The sequence below is a fragment of the Mesoplodon densirostris genome, chromosome 6 (genome assembly GCF_025265405.1).
Source record: "Mesoplodon densirostris isolate mMesDen1 chromosome 6, mMesDen1 primary haplotype, whole genome shotgun sequence".
NCBI classification, from domain to species: domain Eukaryota; kingdom Metazoa; phylum Chordata; class Mammalia; order Artiodactyla; family Ziphiidae; genus Mesoplodon; species Mesoplodon densirostris.
The window spans coordinates 116199062-116222147 of record NC_082666.1 but is presented as its reverse complement, the minus strand read 5'-3'; the positions used below and the strand labels follow the sequence as shown (position 1 = coordinate 116222147).

At 39.5% G+C, this 23086-nt stretch overlaps 1 protein-coding gene across 2 annotated transcripts in view; it reads left to right on the top strand.

Moving 5' to 3' along the window:
- SPIN1 (spindlin 1) overlaps nucleotides 1-23086 on the top strand; it is a 63937-nt gene that overhangs the window by 17458 nt on the left and 23393 nt on the right. The window contains exons 2-3 of one of the 2 annotated variants that reach the window (XM_060102480.1): nucleotides 5127-5339; nucleotides 21002-21050. In XM_060102480.1, coding sequence (XP_059958463.1) covers nucleotides 5288-5339; nucleotides 21002-21050 — 101 coding nt within the window. In that variant the 5' untranslated portion in view covers nucleotides 5127-5287. The remainder of the gene's footprint in view (nucleotides 1-5126; nucleotides 5340-21001; nucleotides 21051-23086) is intronic. The other variant, XM_060102481.1, reaches the window with a different exon arrangement.

Below are 23086 nucleotides of genomic sequence, written 5' to 3'. Positions count from 1 at the left end.
TTGAACCTATGCCCCCTGCAGTGGAAGCACAGAGTTTAAACCACTGGACCACCAGGGAAGTCCCTGTGTTTATTTATTTATTTTTTTTAAGTTTTTAATTTTTAATTTTTTTTAGCGGTACGCGGGCCTCTCACCATCGTGGTCTCTCCCGTTGCGGAGCACAGGCTCCGGATGCGCAGGCTCAGCGGCCATGGCTCACGGGCCTAGCCGCTCCGTGGCACGTGGAATCTTCCCGGGCCGGGGCACGAACCCGTGTCCCCTGCATCAGCAGGCGGACTCTCAACCACTGTGCCACCAGGGAAGCCCCCTGTGTTTATTTTTAAAATAAGAAATTTATCTCAGCTATGCTACTTGTAGTCTATATGCCCACATGCGTTTTAATTTCGGTGCCGTAGGTTTTTATTTTTTATTATTTATTTTTTTAACATCTTTATTGGAGTATAATTGCTTCACAATGTTGTGTTAGTTTCTGCTGTATAACAAAGGTGCTGTAGGGGTTTTTATTTATATATAAATTTATTTTTATTTGGCTGTGTTGGGTCTTCATTGCTGCACTGGGCTTTCTCTAGTTGCGGTGAGCCGGGGCTACAGTTCGTTGAGGTGCGCAGGCTTCTTGTTGTGGTAGCTTCTCTTGTTACGGAGCACGGGCTCTAGGTGCGCAGGCTTCAGCAGTTGTGGTGCGCGGGCTCAGTAGTTGTGGCTCGCAGGCTCTAGAGCGCAGGCTCATTAGTTGTGGCTCACGGGCTTCATTGCTCCACAGCATGTGGGATCTTCCCGGACCAGGGTTCGAACCCGTGTCCCCTTCATTGGCAGGCGGATTCTTAACCACTGCGCCACCAGGGAAGTCCTGGTGCCGTAGGGTTTTAATTTCCAAAATGGAACAGGTATAGTGTGTGCCTTATGGTGGTTGTGTAGAGTCTGAGTTGATGCATGTATAACAGTGTGTGACACACAGCATGTGCTTGGGAACACTTGTTTGTGAAATTGTGAGAATCTTGTGATCCCCTTTCAGATGGTTACAGAAATATTTTGAGTTTCAAAACTAAATTTATGACATGTTTTAAAGATTGTTTAGCAAAATTGTATGCTTGGATAGTTAATTATATTTAATACAGATGGACTTATAGCAAAGGGAAATAAATCCAGGATCTTACCCAGCTTTCTTTATGAAAAATTTTAAATTGAAATAAAAGTTCAGAGAATAACATTAGTATGTTCTTAGTATAGATTCAAAAATTAATATTTTGTCATTTTCACTTTATTGTTTGTGTATGTATCACTTTCTTTCCGTGAACTATTTGAAATTCACTTGCAGACATTAATTCAGCCTACCTGTAGAAATTTCAGCATGTATTTCCTAAGAATAAATATATTCTCATGTATAACTACAGTGTCATTATTGTGCTTTTAAAGGTTAATGATAATTCCATAATGTGTCATCTACTATATAGACCCTATTTAAATTTCCCCAGACTTCAATGTCTTCTATAGCTTTTTCCCCTCCAAACCATTCATTCAGGGTTTGCTTGCTTTCTGCTTTTAGTCTCTTTTAATCTAGAGCAGTATGTCTACCTTTTTTTTCTTATGACATTGACCTTTTAAGGAGTATATTCCATTTGTCTTATAGAAACTTCTCACATTCTCTTGTATCACCTGTATTTCTTAAAAACTGAGAATTAGGTCTAGAGGCTCAAGTAGATTTAGGTAAAGCATTTTTGGCAAGAATGTTTTATAATGATGTGATGTACTTTGCATCACATCACATCTGGAAGCCTCTAAGTGTGGTTGGCTCACAATTAGTGGTGTTGAATTGTTTGATCCCTCCATTGTCAAGAAGCATTTATAATCAACAGGTAATTTGGGGTGATTCTTTGGTACTGTGCAACATGATTTTTGCTGTGAACAGCCTTTCATCGAATGGTGTTAGCAATCTGTTGGGTTTAGTCTTGAATACAGAACTATCTTTTTTATTGGCTTCAATTTAAGCTCCATTTGACAACATTTTGTGTAATATTTGAAAAAAATTACGACTCCTGCTATCTTAGAAATGAGATTGTGCTGTCTCCGCATTTAAGATAAGATCAAGCAGTTGGAATAGTAATTGCAACTCAAGAATGGGGAAGGACTTTTATCTGGAATTTTGTTTTCTTATATTATTCAAAAAGCTCCTATATCCTTCCCTTCTGCAACTCTTTTTTTCAATCTGTGTCTTATACTTTTTAAAAAGTATTATAACAAGTTCAACCTCAAAATTTTAATGAAGTGGTAAGCAGTAGAAAATCATACCAAGATAAGCTTAAATCTGCTCGTGAGAAGGGTACATACTCTTTAGACCATCAGTAAGCTAAAATTTTCATGTTATAAAATTTTCATGTTATAGAACCAAGTTGATTTATTAAGTTAAGAAACATTGATACGGGCTTCCCTGGTGGCGCAGTGGTTGAGGGTCCGCCTGCCGATGCAGGGGACACGGGTTCGTGCCCCGGTCCGGGAAGATCCCACATGCCGCGGAGCGGCTGGGCCCGTGAGCCATGGCCGCTGAGCCTGCGCATCCGGAGCCTGTGCTCCGCAACAGGAGAGGCCGCAACAGTGAGAGGCCCGCGTACTGAAAAAAAAAAAAAAAGAAACATTGATACTTGTGTAGATTAAAATATTCTTCAGTCTTTGAAGCAGCTTTGTAAAGAGTGTCAGAGAAAAGGAGCAGAATCATAGGATGTTTTTAAAATTGGAAAATACCGCATTATTTCTTGTATACCGATGAGAACAGAAATTGATAGGGAAGATAGAGATGGGATTGATAAAACATAAGAAAGGGTTGAATTTAAACACAGTTTATCTGTTATTATAGTAGCAGAGGCTACCAACCAGCTGGTGAATTTGGTGGTGGGAAGATGAGTAGTTCTCTTCTGTTTGCTTCTGTCTAACTAGCAGAAAGGAACCTTATCTGCTGAGGATGGGCTTGGTATTGTCAAATGCCCACTTGAGATATGAGATTATAAATTTGAAGTTTTTCAGCCCCGTTTAATGACTGAAATTGTGGGTGAGATTATAAATTTGAAGTTTTTCAGCCCCATTTAATGACTGAAATTGTGGGTGCAGTAGGTAAGGAGTTGGGTTAGGGTTTTGCCAGAAAGTGACAGGAAGAGAAAAGCAAGGGAGTCACTATAGTGATTGACCATCTGTGGAATCTAAGCTGAGTAATGACTGCAACGAAAAGGGGGGCCTGTTATTATTAGTGCTATGGCACGTGCCTCCACGTTGGGGTGTTGGGGTAGGAGAGATTGTGTAAGTAAGGTTGTTTGGGGAACACAAACAACCACTTTGGAGAGAGCTGCTGGATGGAGGGGACCCTAGATAGACTTTTGCTACAGACAGACTGCCTTTCAGAAGGCAGCAGAGAGGTTTGGGCAGATGGGGGAAGAGGGCTGTAGGGTTCCAGTAGGGAAAGATACATCAGAGTGGGAAGAATTGAATGGGGAAGCTGAGATTTCTGGTGCTGAAAGAGGTAGAGTGATGCGAGGCTTACATGTCTGTTGGGTGGCCTTGGGAAAGACCAGTGTACGTCTTTGTTGTCATGACAGCCTAGACGTTGTTGTCATGACAACCTAGACTTCCTTTTAGCTCAGTGGGTGGGGAGGCAGGCTGGTTGTAGCTCCTAGGAAGAGCACATGAACCTTGCATGGGAAAAGTCACCTTCAGAAAAGGTGCTGCTTCCATGTTTTTTCTGTACAGGCATACCTTGTTTTATTGAAGGCTTGTGGCAACCTGGCATTGGCAGATGATGGTTAGCATCTTTAGCTAAAGTATTTCTAAATCAAGGTATGTACATAGTTTTCTTCAGGTATAATGCTACTGCAAACTTAATAGAGTACAGTAAAATATGAACATAACTTTTATATGCATTGGAAACCAAAAAATTAGTGTGACTCAGTTTATTGCAATATTTGCTTTGTCGTGGTGGTCTGGAACTGAACCCTCAATATCTCTAAGGGATTCCTGTATAACTTACTGCCACTTGAAATACTGTCTCTCTTCCTTACTTATTTGTGTATTGTCTCTCCCCTCCTACCTAAGCTTCAAACAGTAGGCATTCTGAATATTCATTAAATGAATTATAAAAGCCATTTGTTTTTAAATTTCCCTTGAAGTTTTATGTAGTTAAGAATTTTTACCAGTTGAAATGATCCCTCTCTCCCTTGTAATTTAGGCTTTTAAATTATTTTAACTATTTTGTTGAATTTTAGCCTCTAGAAAATGCATTCCCTTCAATTCTTAAACCTGTGAATGCATGGCTGTACGATGTAGACGTGATGACTAATAACCAGAACTGACTGTAGTCATGTGGTTCAGTGCAATTTGTGGTGGATATTTTTGTGTTTTATGAGAATACGTTTCCATATGTGTTCTACTACGTGGAGTGTAAACTGGACCCACATTTCAATTAAATGATAAACTGACTTTTTTTGCATGGGTATGGAAATTTCTTTGAGGCTCCTCCGGAGTTATTGGATCTTCCGCTCTGGTTTCCCGAAGCTTGGGAGCAGGAAGGGCACCGCCATGTCTTATTGGCTGTGATCCCTTCTTTGGCCCCAGGCTGCTGGTTCACGGACCATCCCTCTAGCCGTGGCTCAGACTTGAAGTAGCTTCCTGTGCTGCCTCACCCTCCAGCTGTTGCTCCACCATATGCACCTGCCACACCTCTGTTGCCCGCCCCAGTGCCTTGCTGCGTCTCTTTGTGTCCCATCAAGAATATGGGCCCTGCCAGGCTAAATCTTTTCTGACATGCCAGTGTCTAACCTCTTCTGACTTCTGCCAGCAAAATGGATTGGCGGCCAGCAAAATGGGTTGGGATACAATGGGGGAAGCCGGAAGCCAGATGCTGTATTATGTTCCGTTGACCCGTGAGGAACTGCACTTTTCGTTGTTGAGGGGTCTGGTACCTCCTTTTCTCCTGCTTCTCCGTGTTGTCCTTGGCACCGAGGTCTGAGGAAATAAAGTTAATTGCTTCCCGGCAAAGTGTATTTTAGCTAATGTTACGTTTAAAATTTGTCATGTTTGATGGCTTACTTGGAGTAGTTTGCTTTTGTGATGCTCTAGTAATGAACTGTTATTTCACTGTCTTACAGAGTACTTAGGATTTCACGTATTTTTGCTGAACTTATTAAAAAAAGGCGCTTGGGATGATGGATTAACAAGAACATTGAAATTCTGTGAAAAGTTTCAAATTGGAGCATACTGAATTTTCACCCTAGTCCAGCAGCTCTGCTGCTCACTTAAATACAGATGAATGAAGACCCCATTCGGGAAGACACCTGGCCAGCGGTCCAGAGCTGATGCAGGTAGGCAGTGCAGTTCTACACTTTAGTACAATAAATTTAAAACAGTTGTAAAAATGAGAAATGCTCTCATGTAATTCCTAGTGGTTTGCTATTCCTAAAGCTTTGTGATTTCCAGTATTTTAAACACATACACATGTGAAAGAAACAGGTTTAGGTTTTTGAAAGGTAGGGATCATATTAATTTTTTTTTCCTGTGGTCTCTTGCAGTAAGTTATAGACGTCCAGTAAATACAGCTAGTGAATTGTAAATACTTACAGGATTATAGTAAACAAAGGATTTATCATTTGTTTTTGAAAGAAGATGTGAAAGTGAGATGACTATCTGAGTATTAGATTTAGTGAGATTTAGGATATTTATAGGGAAAAAGGTAAGCTCACTTTTTTGCGTATTTATTTGAAAGAACTTTATTGGAATGAAATGTATGGAAATGAAATGAATATTTAATAGAAATTAATTCTTATTTTTGTGGCACATAGCCGATACTAGAAGTTTAGACTTTGCATGATTTTTGTCCACCCTAAAAACAAAGGTTAAAAATCTTATAGGCTACAAAATAAAATAGGTAAGTAGTATTTTCTTTAAGATTTATGTTTTTCTCCATTCCAGAAATACATTTGAATATTGGAAAAAACCTGTCATAACATATTAAGGTTCTTTGATAAATGAATCTGAGAATTCTGCTAGGAAAATTACTATTAATCTTACAAGTGGTTGCTATGTGATTTAGAATTTATTGTATTTATTAACTGTAGTGTTTGGAATTCCTTTGTAGAAGAGCCACAGGGATTAAGATTTTTAAGTTTCTCTTTTCTCTTTGATTTTAGTTCCTCTCTTGTAAAGATAATATTGATTTAACTGTTAAATATTTGTCAGTAAGATTAACTTGCAGTAGTGGTGACTGACTGAAGTATAAGTCACCTGAGAGGTTACTATTTAAATTCCAACTCGGCTCATCAGCTCTGTCCTGCTCTTTTATTAGCTGTATAAACACTGGTGCATTTTGTATCTTCTTAAGCCTTGGTTTTTCTCATCTGAACAGTGGGACTGTTATGGTATGTATCTATTGGGGTTATTATGAAGAATAAATGCGGTTATGTTGTCAGGTGCTTAGGTAGGTGCCTCACACATTATAGCTGCTCTGCAAAAAGCATTTTTTTTTGTTGATCATACTGTTTATAACGCAATGTTTATTCCATCTCATTAGTTGCAAAAATTGCTGTCAAGTTTTTGTTGACCAGTGAATGCCCCATGTTTCTGTCATTTGAAATAGTAATTCGTACCCTCAAGTTCTTTTTATGCACACCATTCTAAATTCAGCACTCCTGTTTTCTTCACTGATTTAGTCATATTCTTAGGAGAGAGAATTGATTAAAGTGATGTGTAGTATGGTGTAAGTAATTGAAGGAGCTAAACCAAGAGATGTTACTGTTAAGGGAGAGATTGTCTAATCCTAGCCAGTACTTTGATCTTATATTTTCTTACTCTTTGATATTTTTTAGAGCATATGGCATAGTGCTAAAGACAAAGTAGGTACTCTGTAAATTCTAATCAGCCTATTGTTGAATATTTTAACATATGAAACCCTGGGGTCATTTATTGTTTTTCACTGTTGTGTATTATACTCTATTTTAGAGAGATTACTGATCCCTTGATCAGTATTACTTATAAATTAGTCTTAATCATTTTCCCTGTTAACATAGACAAAGGCTTTGTTACTTTTAAATCCCTGTATCAGTAACAAATGTGCCCATTTACAAATAAAGAAAATTCACACACAAAGGGGGTTTCTTTTTCTCATGCAGCAAGAAGCCCAAATAGGCATTCCAGAGTTGGTGTGGTGGCTCAGCTGTGCCCTTAGTCTGTTGCCATCTGAAAGGCTAAAGTGGGGGCCTTCAGTGGATAAGGCTCCTAGGATGTTTCTCTTCCTCTGTGGGCCATTGTGTAGCTGGCCTTACTACATGAAGGCTCCCAGAGGAAGTATCCCAAGAGAAACAGGCACAGTGGCATAGTCTCTTCTCTTGGAGCCGTGGAAGTCATACAGGTTCACTTCTGTTGCATTTTGTTCATTGAAGCAGTCTCAGAGGTCTGCCCAGGTTCAAGGAGTGGGCATGTACTGTGCTCCATGGGAGAAGTGTCAGAGAATTGTGGTCATGTTTTAAAACCACCACAGTGGGCAACTCCTAATACCTGACAGTGTTTGACATTAGGGTGTAAGTGATCAATAAAAATTTGAAAATTGAATTTTTTACATTCTCTTTATGTACCTAGTTCAACATATTAGGGGTTTCTGGTTTTTTTTTAATTAATTAATTTTAGCTGCGTTGGGTCTTTGTTGCTGCGCACAGGCTTTCTCTAGTTGCGGCAAGCGGGGGCTACTCTTCGTTGTGGTGTGCAGGCTTCTCATTGTGGTGGCTTCTCTTGTTGAGGAGCATGGGCTCTAGGTGCACAGGTTTCAGTAGTTGTGGCACGTGGGGTCAGTAGCTGTGGCTCATGGGCTCCTGTAGAGCGCAGGCTCAGTAGTTGTGGCACATGGGCTTAGTTGCTCTGCGGCATGTGGGATCTTCCTGGACCAGGGCTCGAACCCATGTCCCCTGCATCGGCAGGCAGATTCTTAACCACTGCGCCACCAGGGAAGTTCCAGGGATTTCTATTTTTAAAATAACTTAGGTTTATTTATATAAATATGTTGGAATTCAGTTGGTTACTAAAGTGGTAGTTTATATGTACCTAATGACGTTGGGCAGCAAGTCCTTTTTTACAGTAAAACTTTTTTCATATTTTTTTTTCCTGTAAAGTTAGCCTCCATTTTTACTAGTTTACCAAAGGTTGCAAATTTTCTCCTTTTATGACATTATACTGATAGGTACAGGGAATGGTAGTAATAGATATCCATGTGCCTAATACTCAGGTTAACAACCATTTTTACTATATTCAAATATTTTTAAAACCTTGATTTTATTTTTATCAAATCAATAAAAATTCATGGGTGAAATGTCAAGTAGTGCCGAAGACTTATATCAAAAAGTAGGCACTCCATTCATTTTGATGTTTACCTTCAAAATTTGTAAATGAGTATACAGATTTCTCTTGATCTGAAAAATTTAGATATGTATTGAAACCTGTTGAGGATGATGGCTTTTTCACATAACATCTTTTTCTCCCGTTAACCTTTTTTTTTTTTAAATAATGAAGTCAATATTTAATTTTTTTATTGAAGTAAAGTTAATTTACAATGTTGGGTTAGTTTCAGGTATACAACAAAGAAATTCAGTTGTGTATGTATACATGTACATATGTATGTATTATTTTTCAGATTCTTTTCCATTATAGGTTATTAACAAAATATTGATTATATTGGGACTTCCCTGGTGGTCCAGTGACTAAGACTCCACGCACCCAATGCAGGAGGCCTGGGTTCGATCCGTGGTCAGGGAACTAGATCCCACATGCTGCAACTAAGAGTTTGCATGCCACAACTAAAAGATCCTGCCTGACACAACTAAAGATCCTGCACGCTGCAACGAAGATCCCGACTGCCGCAACTAATACCTGGCGTAGACAGACAGACAGACAGAGAGATAGATAAATAAATGAGATATATTTTTAAAAAAGATACTGAGTATTGTTCCAGCTGCTATACAATAGGTTCTTGTTGTTTACCTATTTTATATATAGTAGTGTGTATATGTTAAGCCCAAACTCCTAATTTATCCCCCTCCCCCATTATGTCTCCTTTGGTAACCATAAGTTTGTCTTCTGTGTCTGTGAGTCTATTTCTGTTTTGTAAATAAGTTCATTTGTGTCATTTTTTTAGATTCTACATATAAGTGATAGCATATGATACTTTTCTTTGCTTCAGTTAGTATGATAATCTCTAGGTCCATCCATGTAGCTGCAGATGGCATTATTTCATTTATTTTTTATGGCTGAGTAATATTCCTTTGTATATATGTACCACATCTTCTTTATCCATTCATCTGTTGACGGATATTTAGGTTACTTCCAGGTCTTGGCTATTATAATTAGTGCTGCTACAAATATTGGGGTGCATGGGTTGCAGTATCATATGGTAGCTCTGTTTTTAGTTTTTTAAGGGACCTCTATATTGTTCTCCATAGTGGCTGTACCAGTTTACATTCCCACCAACAGTGTAGGGAGGGTTCCTTTTTCTCCACACCCTCTCCAGCATTTATTATTTGTAGACTTTTTGATGATAGCCATTCTGACTGGTGTGAGGTGATACCTCATTGTACTTTTGATTTGCATTTCTCTAATTAATGCATGTTGAGCCTCTTTTAATGTGCCTGTTGCCCATCTGTATGTCATCTTTGGAGAAATGTCTGTTGAGGTCTTCTGCCCATTTTTTGATTGGGTTGTTTTTTTGATATTAATTAATTGATATTGTATATTTTGAAAATTAATCCCTTGTCAGTAGCATCATTTGCAGATATTTTCTCCCAGTCCGTAGATTGTCTTTTTTCATTTTGTTTATGGTTTCCTTTGCTATGCAAAAGCTTTTAAGTTTAATTAGGTCCCATTTGTTTATTTTTGCTTTTATTTCCATTACCATAAGAGACAGATCCAAAAAAATATTGCCGTGATTTATGTCAGAGTGTTCTGCCTATGTTTTCCTCCAGGAGTTTTATAGTATCCAGTCTTACATTTAGGTCTTTAATCCAGTTGAGTTTATTTTTGTATATGGTGTTATGGTGTTAGAGAATGTTCTAATTCCATTGTTTTACATTTAGCTGTCCAGTTTTCTCAGCACTACTTACTGAAGAGACTGTCTTTTTTCCACTGTATATTCTTGCCTCCTTTGTCATAGATTAATTGACCATCAGTGCATGGGTTTATTTCTGGGCTTTTTATCGTGTTCCATTGATCTCTATGTCAGTTTTGTTTCAGTACCATACTGTTTTGATTACTGTAGCTTCGTAGTATAATCTGAAGTCAGGGAGCATGATTCCTCCAGCTCTGTTCTCCTTTCTCAAGACTGTTTTGGCTATTGGCGGTCTTTTGTGTTTCCATACAAATAAAATGTTTTGTTGCAGTTATGTGAAAAATGCCATTGGTAATTTGATAGGCATTGCATTGAATCTGTAGATTGCCTTGGGTAGTATGGTCGTTTTAACATTATTGATTCTTACATTCCAAGAACACAATATATCTTTCATCTTCAATTTCTTTCATCAGTGTCTTACAGTCTTTGGAGTACAGGTCTTTTGCCTCCTTAGGTAGGTTTATTTCTAGATACATTCTTTTTGATGCAGTGGTTAATGGGATTGTTTCCTTAATTTCTCTTTCTGATACTTTGTTTTTGGTTTATACAAATGCAAACGATTTCTGTATATTAACTTTGTATCCAGCAACTGTCAAATTCATTGATGAGCTCTACTAGTTTCCTGGTAGCATCTTTTAGGACTTTCTATGTATAACATCATGTCATCTGCAAACAGGGACAGTTTTACTACTTCTTTAGCCTTATAAGTTTTGGCTAAAATGGTACTTATTGTTTCTATCATGATTACTGCATAAGTACTGAACTTTTGAGCCAAGTAATGCAGTATGATTATTTTTTTTGCACATTTTTCCTGGAGTTTAATGATTGCTTTAGTTTTTTTTCTATTTGTTTAAATTTCTTTGCAAGTTGAAGTCTCTTAAACCCTCCAACAGCTTTATAAAACTCCTCTCAGTATAATTTCCTGCATGCCAAATGTGATAGATAATCCATCTGTCCGTGTTTTTCTTAGAGGATTTTTTCCTAGTGCCTTCTGTCCTCCTCTAATCTGTTGATTATTCTCTCGACCTGCTGCAACATTGTCATCCCTGGAATTTCTTTTTCCTCTTTTGTATGTTAGATTCTCCTTTCCTCCTGGTTCCCATGCATTTTGTCTCTTAGTGTGTACTCTTGCCTGGGTAAAGCATGTACGTCTTCAAAAGTTTCAAGAGTAGGCAGTGAATGAGTTGATTGTTAAAGCTGCAAGTGGAATGTATAGTGATTCATTCATAGTCTTTACTTTCCACTTCTCAGATTTCCTGAAATTGTCTCTAATAAGAATTTTTAAAAATGCACATAGAAGATGGAAGTTTTTTTGGACCTTATATCAACATTGTTGTTATTCTACTCTCATGCTTTATATTTGGCAGGGAAAAGATTCTAGGTTGGAAATAACTTTTTCTTTCAGAATTTTCCAGGCATTGCTCCATTCATTGTCTCTGAGATCCAGGATTGCTATTTGGGGAAGTTGTATGCCATTTTCATTTCTGAACCTTTGTATGTACCAGTGGGTTTTTTCCCTCTTCTCTAGAAACTTATTTTTTTAATTTTTTGTAATTTATTTATTTTTATTTATTTATTTTTGGCTGCATTGGGTCTTTGTTGCTGCGTGCGGGCTTTCTCTAGTTGCGGCAAGCAGGGGCTACTCTTTGTTGCAGTGTGTAGGCTTGTCATTGAGGTGGCTTCTCCTGTTGTGGAGCACAGGCTCTAGGTGCTTGGGCTTCACTAGTTGTGGCATGTGGGTGCAGTAATTGTGGAGCACAGGCTCTAGGTGCTTGGGCTTCACTAGTTGTGGCATGTGGGTGCAGTAATTGTGGATCACAGGCTCTAGAGCGCAGGCTCAGTAGTTGTGGCACATGGGCTTAGTTGTTCCACGACATGTGGGATCTTCCCGGACCAGGGCTCGAACCTGTGTCCCCTGCATTGGCAGGTGGATTCTTAATCACTGTGCCACCAGGGAATCCCCTGTAAGTTGCATTTTTAAAAAGCCTTTCTTGAATTAGCTCTACCTCTTATGATTGTCTTAGTGTCTCTTTGCTTTTCGTCTCTATTTGTGAATGTTTTCTCTTGTGAATGTTTTCTTTAGAGATGGATTTTCAGATTTCCTGCTTGTAAGATGAGAGTATTTAACACCTCTCAGATTTCCTGATTTCTCCCTTAAAGTTATAAAGTCATACTCTTTTTCTGTTTGTTGAAGTGGCACCCCCAGAGACCACTGCTGGTCTTGTAAAGCCAGGCTAATTAAAATTGCTGATCAACAGGAAGACTGTCACCTTGACAGCCTCCCAGGGAAATTTCACAAGAGGGAAAGGTGCTCACAGGGGACGAATGAGTGAGTTAATAGGATTGGAGGCAATGAGTGTGGTGTGTAGGGGGATTGGTATTTTTAATCCAAATGAGTTGCTGGAACAGACATTGGTCTTTATACTTAGAACATCTGAGTCCATGCAAAGTTAAGTTAAAAGTTGGTTATTTTGGAACATGTGTCTGAATGAGCTTTGTTAAAACAGTTTGAGTGTATGTAGTTTTACTTGCCTGTCATGGTTTAGTACAGTTTAAGTAATGGTTTGGTGAGTCATTGAACAGTTTATTTTGTAAATTAGGCTTATTTTCTCATTTCAGTCAACAAATAGATGTAGCTACCTAATAAAGGGTCTTGTTCTGTTTTCCACTGGAAAATCTGTGATCCCCAGATGGGTGATACAACCCACCCTTGACAACTCACTGACATTGGTGCCCGGTGAATATATACACACCTACCTACTCTTCTGTTATATGCTTTTTCCACTTGACAGTATGTATAGGTGACCACCTCTTCTTAGCAGTATATAGAGAAATTGCTCATGACTCTTTACAATTGAACAGTATTCCATTGTGCAGATGTACCAGATTAGTTTGTTCAGTAGTCAGTTAGCTGGACATTTAGGTTGCTTCTACTCTTCTGTTATTAGAAATAATAACTGCAATGAATAGCCTTGTCCATTTATCTCGCCAGTGCCATTAGGATAGATTTCTAGAGGTGGAACTGAATCAGATCTTAAATGTGTATGGAATTCTGTGAGATGTCACCAGATTCCCCTCAATGGGCTCTGTACCGTTTTGCATTCCTACCAGCAAGTAATATGTGTTTCTCACAGAGTCTCACCAGCGTTGTATGTTGTCAGCAATGTAGATTTTTGTCCATCTGATGGGTGGGCCTAATGGCCCTGGCAAGACAAATGGACAAGGCTATTCATTGCAGTTATTATCTCTGTAGTTGTAGGCGTGAGGCTGCATATCTTGTGTTACTTGTAAATGCCTCTTTGGCCTTTTTCTGTTCTTATCTCACCCATTTTTTCTTTGCTTTCGGAAGCTCTTTTAATGTCAGAGATATTAACTTCTGTCTGTGGTATGAGTAGTTTATCTTATACTCTCTGTTGTGTGGAGTCAGCTTCTTGGAGAAAATCTTCCTTGAGTCCCTTGTCTCTTGCTCCCATCTGTATGAGTCTCCTAGCCTACTTCTCAGAAGCTGCGCTGAACTTCTAACATGGTTTCTCAGATCCTCTGTGTTTCTGGAGTATCCTCCAATAATTTTGAGAGAAGATTTGTTTAAGGTTTAAATTTTGAGCCCGTACATGACTGTAAATGCCAGTTGGTAATTTATCTGGTTACGAGTTCTGTATTCAAAATAATTTTACCTCAGTTTTGAAGGCATCACTTACCTCTTGTTGTCTAGCCCAGTGTTGATGGTCAAAGAATAAGTCTAGTACCTCTTTATTTATTTTTAAAGAATTAAAAAAATAGACTATTTTTGTAGAGCAGTTTTAAGTTATAGCAAAATTGAGCAGAGGGCACAGTGATTTCTCATATACTCCCCATCTCTCCCCAGTGTTCCCCAGTAGCAGCATCCCACACTCAATTATACATGTGTTAACAGTGAAGGTACTACATTGACACATCAGCATCATCCTAAGTCTGTAGTTTGCCTTAGTGTTCACTCTTGGTGTTGTATGTTCTGTGAGTCTTGACAAATGCATAATGACACAAATCCACCATTATAGCATACAGAATGGGTTCACTGCCCTAAAAATCCTGTGTTCCAACTATTCATCCCTACCTCCCCCTTTACCCTTGGCAACCACGGACCTTTTATTGTCTCCATAGTTTTGCCTTTCCCAGAATATCATATAGTTGGAGTCATAAAATTCCTTCATGTCTTTTCATGGCTTGATAGCTTTTTTTTTTTCAGTACTGAATAATATTCTGTTGTCTGAATATAGTACCAATTATTTATCCGTTCACCTACTAAAGGACACCTTGTTGCTTGCTTCCAAGTTTTGGCAATTATGTATAAAGCTCCTATGAACATCCACGTGCAGGCTTTTACGTGGATGTAAGTTTTCACCTCCTTTGGATAAGTGCCAGGGAGGATAATTGCTGGATCATATGGTAAGAGTTGTGTGAGAAACTTCCAAATTTGGATTCCCACCGACAGTGAGTGAGAATTCCAGTTGCTCCACATCCTCTCCAGCAGTTGGTGTTGTCAATACATATTTTGGATTTTCACCATTCTTATAGGTGTGTTAGTGGTAACTCATTGTTTTGAGTTTGTATTTCCCTGATGACATGTAATATAGACCATCTTTTCATACATTTATTTGCCATCTCTGTATCTTTGGTGAGGTGTAAAGGTTTTTGGCTCAATTTTTAAAAGTTGTTCAATCAGTTTGTTTTCTTTTTGCTGAATTTTAAAAGTTCTCTTTATGTTATGGATAACAGTACTTTATCAGATATGTCTTCCCCAAATATTTTCTTATCGTCTTGACAGTGTCTTTCACAGAGCAAAAGATTTAAATTTTAATTAAGTCCAGCTGATCAATTATTTCTTTCATGGATTGTGCCTTTGGCATTGTATCTAAAAGGTTCTCAACATAACCGAGGTTATCTAGATTTTCTCCTATGTTACCTTTTAGGAGTTTTATAGTTGCTAGTTTTTTGTTTTACATTTAGGCCTATGGTCTGTTTTGAGTTCTTTTTTGTGGTGGATATAAGATCTGTGTCTAAATTCATTTTTCTACATGTGGATGTCCAGTTGTTCCAGCACCATTTGTTGAAAACACTGTTTTTACTCCATTGTATTGCCTTTGCTTATTTGGCAAAGAACAGTTAACTGTATTTATGGGTGGCTATTTGTGGGTTCTTTATTCTGTTCCATTGATCTCTTTGTTCTTTCACCAATACCACACTGTCATGATTAGTGTAGTTATATAGCAAGTCTGGAAGTCAGGTAATGTCAGTCCTCCAATTTTGTTTTTCTGCTTCAGTATCCTGTTGGCTATTTGTGTCTTTTGCCTCTCCATATAAACTTGAGAGTCAGTTTGTTGATAAACACAAAATAACTTGCTAGGATTTTGGTTGGGATTGCGTTTAATCTACAGATCAAGTTGGGAAGAGCTGACATCTTGACAGTGTTGGTTTTTCCTATCCATGAACATGGAATATCTGTCCATTTATATGGTTCTTTAATTTTTTTAGTCTTTGAGACTAAAAAGTGAAGCGGTCATAAAGTGCAATTACGAAGTTTATTGTGGGGTGACTTATACACAGGCAGGATCAGCTGGACGACCATCCATAGGCGTTTGCAGCTGCACCCCATACCACCAAAAGGAGTATAGGGGGATTTAAAGGAGCCAAAGCTAAAAATGGAATCTGATTACTAAGGGAGAAGCACACCCACACAGAGGGGACTGGGGTTTTTCCTCCCCACCTCAAGGGTCTCATGTCCACTAACCATCTGCATCAGCAAAAGATATTCTCCCAGTTTTCATATCAGGTGAAGGCAAAGGTAAAAGTTGATAGGAAACTTACCTGCTTTGGGTGCATTTCTTATGAGTAAGCTAAAGCGCAGTCATAACAGAAAGGGGAGAGGGGGTGGGACTGAGGGCCTGCGATGGAGCTGACAAAGAAGAGTCAGTGTGGTTCAGCCACACAGAGCCCTTGGCATGTTATTCATAGTTACTTTAAGTTCTCAGTTGGATAATTCCAGCATCGCTGCCATATCTGAGTCTGATTCTGGTATTTGCTGTGTCTCTTCAAACTGTGCCTCACAGTTTTTGATGAAAGCCAGACATGATATTCTGGGTAAAAGGAGCTCTGGTAAATGAGCCTTAAGTGATATGGTGGTGCGGTGTGGGAGGGAGAGATACACTATGTAGTTCTGTGATGAGGTTTTAGTCTTCAGTGAGTCTGCCTCACCGGGCTGTGACCTTCACTTGTGCCTCTCAGTTTCCTCCCCTCTTGTGTCCTACTGGGTGGCTAGGGGGCTGAGCCTTGAAATTCCTGTCACACCAGGGGACAGCTAGAGAGTTGGAGTTGGCTATTTCCCTTCCCTCTGGTCACTTAGGCCGTGATGCAGTAAGGCTCCAATAAAATAGTTTCTCTCAAGGGCAGGCCTTGGTAAGAACAGAATACTTTGGTGTATTTCAGAAAGGCTCCTTCTCCCTTCCCTCTGCTGAAAGCAAAAGGGGTTTTTTTCTCTGCTCTTCACTGTGAGAACCTGATGGTGCTTCTGGAGGTACAACGTAAAAAAATGTGGAGCCCCCTCCTTCCCATGACTAGGTCCCCTGGAGTTTTTATTTTTCAGACTTGTCCACACCAAGCCTCTAGCAGTTAGTCAATTGCCTTTCAGGTCTTCCTACCCAGGTACTGGTTCCTGCAGAGCATTCTGCTACCATGAATTGTGAGTCTCTGTATCTGCTTGTCTGTGTCTCCAATTTTGGGGACAGTGATTCCTTGTAACCTCACGTCTCTCACCAATGTAAGAAGAGTTGTTGATTTTTCAGCTTGTTCAGCCCTTGTTAGGACAGAGTGGTCACTTCCAAGCTCCTAACGTGCCGGACTGGAAATGGAAAGTGCTGTCTCTCCATTTATTTTAATTTTCAAGAGCTCTTGTTGTCCCTTTTTATAGCCACTTGTTCCCATTTTATGACTATAGTATCTTCAGTTTTCCTGAGGATACCAGTTCTTTTATTTAATCTTCGTAGGTCTTGGGACTACAAACAGTGATGCTTATTTTTATCTTTCTCATACCACTGGGTTTTTGGTTTGTTTTCTTTGTGTTGTTTGACTATTGATCATTGTCCATTCACACTTAAGAATTAAGGATTAATTACGAACGGCTTACCTTTTCTTGAGTGATCAGAAGATTATTTTTGTCACGGTACTCATCTAAATGGGAAAGTCAGCTTTGTGGGGAGCGTGGCGATGTCTGGGGCCTGTTAAGTGTCTAGGATGCAGGGAGCCGCGTGGGTGTTAGGCCGGGGGTGTACCAAATGCTAACGTCAGCTGCCTTTTCCTTGTATAGTTAGTGTGGAAGGGAAGGAGGGGATCCTGACACCAGGTACAATTCCAGTAGATCTTGATCGAATCCTGTATTTTCACATCTACTTTTGCATTTTTTATATCGTGATACGCATCTACTGCAAGCCTAGGGATGTTCCAGGGATGCTCTGGATAGATTTGCTCTCTGTTCAGTCTGTGTCTTATCTTCATATATGAGCTGCCCATTTCGTACAGTGTATATATATAAGCATGCTAGGTGAAAGTGGGGGAGAATGGCTCTCTTAAGCAATCGGGGTAATGTCTCACTGTTTTTATCTGTGAAGTAGAATGGACAGTCTTACACAGACCAATTGACCATATATCTCCTTTTTCATCTAACTTCTTAGAATTGTAAATGTTATGTAAGTACAGAAATTTATGTCTAAAAATTGCATGTCTTAATGTAAGGCCAAGGAGAGAGAACTTTGCAGAAAACCCAGAAGCCTTCTTCCTCCACCCAGGTGGATCTTGGATCTTGTTACTTAGCGTGAATTTTGATCAGTATAGTAAACATGCTTTTGCATCATTCCACAGATATTGATAGATTGTTTTCATTTTCATATTTTTATTCAAAATATTTGAATTTTCATTGCGATTTTGTGTTTGAACCATGAAGTTTTAGAAGATTGTTGTTTAATTTGCAAATACTGGGGTGTTTCCAAATACCTTGCTATTTATTTCTGACTTGATTCTGATATAGTTAGAGGACATACTTTGTATGATTTCACGTTATTTTAAGTGTTTTGAGGGTTTGTATTCTGAGTAGCATATGGTGTATCTGGGTTAATGTCCCATGTGAACTTGGAAAAGATCTTTATTTTGGCAGTATTGGATTGGCGTTCTGTAAATGTCAGCTAAGCCTAGTTGGCTGTTTGTGATGTTCAGGTTTTTTATATCCTTTCTGATACTCCTAGCCACTTGTTATATCAATTACTGAGAAGCGTTCATATTTTTAAATATAATTATGAGTATGTCACTTTTCCTTGTGAATTCTGTCAGTTTTTGCTTTATATATTTCAGTGTTCTTTATTTATTTTATTTATTTATTTTCGGCTGCGTTAGATCTTCGTTGCTGTGCGTAGGCTTTCTCTAGTTGCAGAGAGTGAGGGATACTCTTCATTGTGGTACACGGGCTTCTCATGGTGGCTTCTCTTGTGGAGCATGGGCTCTAGGTGCACAGGCTTCAGTAGTTGCCGCACGTGGGCTCAAGAGTACAGGCTCAGTAGTTGTGGCACATGAGCTTAGTTGCTCTGCGGCATGTGGGATCTTCCCGGACCAGGGATCGAACCCGTGACCTCTGCATTGGCAGGCGGATTCTTAACCATTGCACCACCAGGGAAGTCCATATATTTCAGTATTCTATAATTAGGTACATATACATTTAAGATTGTTATGGCTTCCCTTTTTTTGTTTTGTTTTGTTTTGTTTTTTTGGCCACACCCTCACAGCTTGTGGAGTCTTCGTTCCCCACCAGGGATTGAACCCAGACCCTCGGCAGTGAGATCTTGGAGTCCTAACCACTGAACCACCAGGGAACTCCCTGGTATGGCTTCTTGATTGATCCTTTCATCATTTTGGAATGTCCTTTTTGATCCCTGGTAACTTTGTCCTGAAGTTACTTTGTCTGATGTTAATAATCGTCTCTTCCTTCTTTATATGGTCTCTTAACTGATTGATTTAGACTATGTTTCATGAAATTATCAATATTGTTGGGGTTGGAAAGATTTTTGCTATCTATAGTATTCTGAATCCACAGGTAGGTTATTTTGTTTATCTTAGCAGCGCCTTAAAGATTTATTCCACTGTTTTCTGGCTTACATTGTTTCTGACAACAAATCTGGAGCCAGTATTTTCTGTTTCCCTAAATTTAAGGCGTCTTTATTCTTTGTCTGCTTAAAATGTTTTATTAGTCATTGGTTTTCAGAAACTTGAGGAGGATGTGCCTTGGTGTGTTTTTTTCCTTTGTCTTTATCTTACTTTGGCTTTATTGAGCTTGTTGGCTCCATGGTTATGTACTTACCACATCTGGAAAGCTTTCTGCCATTATTTTTGTCAGACTTTTTCTTCCTTCACCCCTTGATCCTCTCTTTCATGGAGTGCATTTCATTTATGTTGGGCTAGTTGACATTGTCCCACAAGTCACTGAGGCTGTTTGTTTCCCACAGTTTTTTCCTTTGTGTTCCATTTTAGATATGTTGTACTGTAATGTCTCACATTCACTGGTCTTTTTATCTGTGGGGTCTAATCTGCTGTTAATCATATCCAGTGATTTTTTTTTTCTTTCATTTTGGATCATGTATTTTTCACCAGTTTCATTCATTTATTCTCTTCTCCCCACCCCACCCCCATTTTTCTATTTTAAGTGTTTATGTCTTCCTTTAGCTATTTGAGCACAGTTGTTAATAGTTCTTTTAACATCCTGGCCTGCTAATTACATCGTTTTGGTAATAACCCGCTTGGTTATGGGGTTACAGTCTGCCGCTTTTCCACAGGTCTAATAATTTTAGTTGGGGTGTTGGACATTTGAAGTGTGTTGTGGAGCACTGGGTTTTATTGATGTCCTTTAATGAATATTGGAGTTTGTTTTGACAAGCAGGTGCTAGGATGGGTCTATAGCCGCTTTTATTCTTAGGGCTACTTCATCCTTCTGGTTAAGGGATTATCTTTTTATGGTTTTTACTGACTGCCCTGTGTGTGCAAAGAGGTGGCTAGATGGACTTTGAACAACTCCCATGCCTTTGCAGGTTAATATCTAGCCAGACATAAGACCACCCCTCCCCTTCCAGATGTTTGGAGCTCCCTCTGAGATCTCTCTCCTTGCCAGCACTCAGATCCACAGCTCCCAGCCACCCCTCCCTCCGCAGCTCCCATCTGACGGTCAGTGTAGCACAACCACAGTGTTCTTGGTTTCCCCTTCGTGAACCACCATCCACAAGTCGTTGTCGGGATGCACTTGGTTGGTGTGGGGGCCTCTGCGTGGGTTTTCTGCTCCCCGGTTCCATAGTCCTCTGCTGCCTGTTGTCCTGATGTTTGGATCCAGATGTGTCATATCTCGTGTCCCATTTTCTAGGTGTTTGTGGCAGGAAGACAAGTTCTGTACCTTTTAGTACTTTATGACTAGCATTGTCATTGTTTGTTGTGGTTTGTGTCCATGTGGTTTTGGTTTGGTGTTTTACGGCCGATTTAGGGAGATAAACCGCCGTCTCTGTCGTTGTATCTTCCCCGAATCCCTTATGTCTCCTATTTAAAAGATAAGTAGACACATGGTTTTCTTACATGTTGGCTGTTTGTGGGTTTTTTTGGCCACGCCTCGTGGTTTGTGGGATCCTAGTTCCCCAAGCAGGTATCGAACCTGGACCCTCGGCAGTGAAAACGCAGAGTCCTAACCATAGACCACCAGGGAATTCCCTTGTGGTTTATTTTAATTTCATACTTTATAGAGCAGTTTTTCAGAAGTTAACTTTTTCCTGAGTTTGGACTATTTTTTATTCAGTTTTTGTTGACTCATACTCACTTCTCTTTTAGGCCATGCTGGTGTATCTGCAAGCATGATGAAGAAACGGACATCCCACAAGTAAGCAATTCTGAAACTTGCCTTTTTAGATAGCAAATTGTGGCCTTTGGTTACATGAGATATGAGGTCATGTATGTGAGGCCCTCTCCCTGTATGAGCAGGTCTTGCCTCATAGCAGCCGGCGTCACATATAGCCTTGCTGCATGCTGAGTAGTGGTGTGCTATCTAATCCCTGTGCATTGAGGGCCTGGCTAGCACTCTGCCAGGCACACTCACTTCTTTATAAGATTTTCAAATGAATGAGGAGCTTGTAATTTAGAGAAAGCATATGTATGTTGAAAGATAATTTTAAGTGACAAATTTGTTATAAACCCTAAATTCTATAGGTACTAGAGAGTAGAAGCAACTTTTTTCCTCCCTGAAATCTTCTTTTGTGTGTAATGTAGTTATGTCCAAAGAGAAAATTGAGATACTATCTTAAGTAACAATATCCACTGGTACTGTATTTTATTTAATAGATTTTACAAGTATCCACAGTATCCACTACTGTGCAGTAGTGACGGCTACAGCACCATGGGACCCTCTCTAACAAACCAGTTATGATTGTATGAGTCTTAATCATGGATTGTTGAATATGGAAGACTCTCCTTGACCCTAGCACCTCCTAAGACCCTCCCCATAGCAGTTATTTTCAAATTACTCATATTGAAATGCTTGCGCCTCTTGGTCACCGCACCGTAGTGGTCAAAGAATGTGAGTCCTCTGGGTTTTTGTGGAAGGTCTGGATGAATAAAGGTGCCTTTCAGTAATTGTTGGTGATTAAACTAAACATGGCTCTATTTAAATGAATACTTGTATATGTAATGTAAATATTTGTGATATTCAGTTTAAGAAATGACTTGGAAAGTAAAAATACGAAGATAAGGCAAGTCCTGAGGTTTGATAAAGCGTTTCTCAGATTTCATTTATTTGCCCATCACCTTCACATCTTCTGCCATATCTAGTAATCTGATAATTTATATAATATATCTCCACTCATTATCATATCATTACCATAAATGGTACACCACCTCTTGGCACAAATAGAAGGTAATGAAAAAAAATTTAAATATAGTGGGAGATGAAAGTAAATTACACACTAACTTTGCAAAACCAGAACTGTTCCTCTTTTTTCCCCTAAAACACAAGGCTTGAATACCTACCTGTTCAGGTTTTGAAGTTCATACGTGTACAGCTAAAAGGGTTTCTCATCCTGTATGTTGCATGATGCAGTGAACTTGATCTAGTGCTTTAATATGCGGTGTGCTCGTCTCACTTAAAGGGTAGATGTTTTGAACATATTAAAAGGGAGACATTGAAATGAAAAGTTATCAGTCATTTTCCTATTTTTTTGCAAATTTGAAGATGGGTGGGATGGACAAAAACTGAAACAAAAGTTTCCACATTTCACAAATGAAAGGTGTTAATAGTTGTCCTTGGAGCGGTGACTGGGAACAATGGCTGGTGGAGAGGCTGGCCTTGGAGTGGGAAGCCCCACTGGCTCAGCTGTGGGCCTTACCAAATTCCCTCATGCGCCTGGAGCTCTGCTTAACTCATGTAAAGTCATGGTGCTGGACTAGAACAACGAGGTTTTCAGCTTTTTATCATAGAATCCTTTCTACAGATGAAGTGTGTATAGCAAACAAATATAGGAAAGCAGAGCTGGAGCCTCACTCTCCTTGCCTGCCCCCATCGTGGCTCTCTAGAAAGTAAGGCAATCGGGACGCCTCACGTGCAGCCACTGACCCGTGGTCACGCCTCCTCTCGCTTCCCGCGTTGATACAGGGGGACTGAGCAATAATAACTCCACGTGCAGATGCCTCTGCTTGCTTGAGAGAGAGTCACAGGAACTCCCAGGAGACAAATGCTGGCAGAGCCACCGTCCCGAGAACGACACCTCCCGTCCCTGTGGGTGCTAGGGGATTTGGGTAATCGGGTCTGCAGTGCTTGGAGCAGTGCCTCTGCACCCAGAAACGTTGTGTAGCTGAGTCTTGCTCTCATTTTTTAAAGTAAATAGAAACAAACTTTTGTGCTTCTTGCGGGCTAGGGTCCTTGGT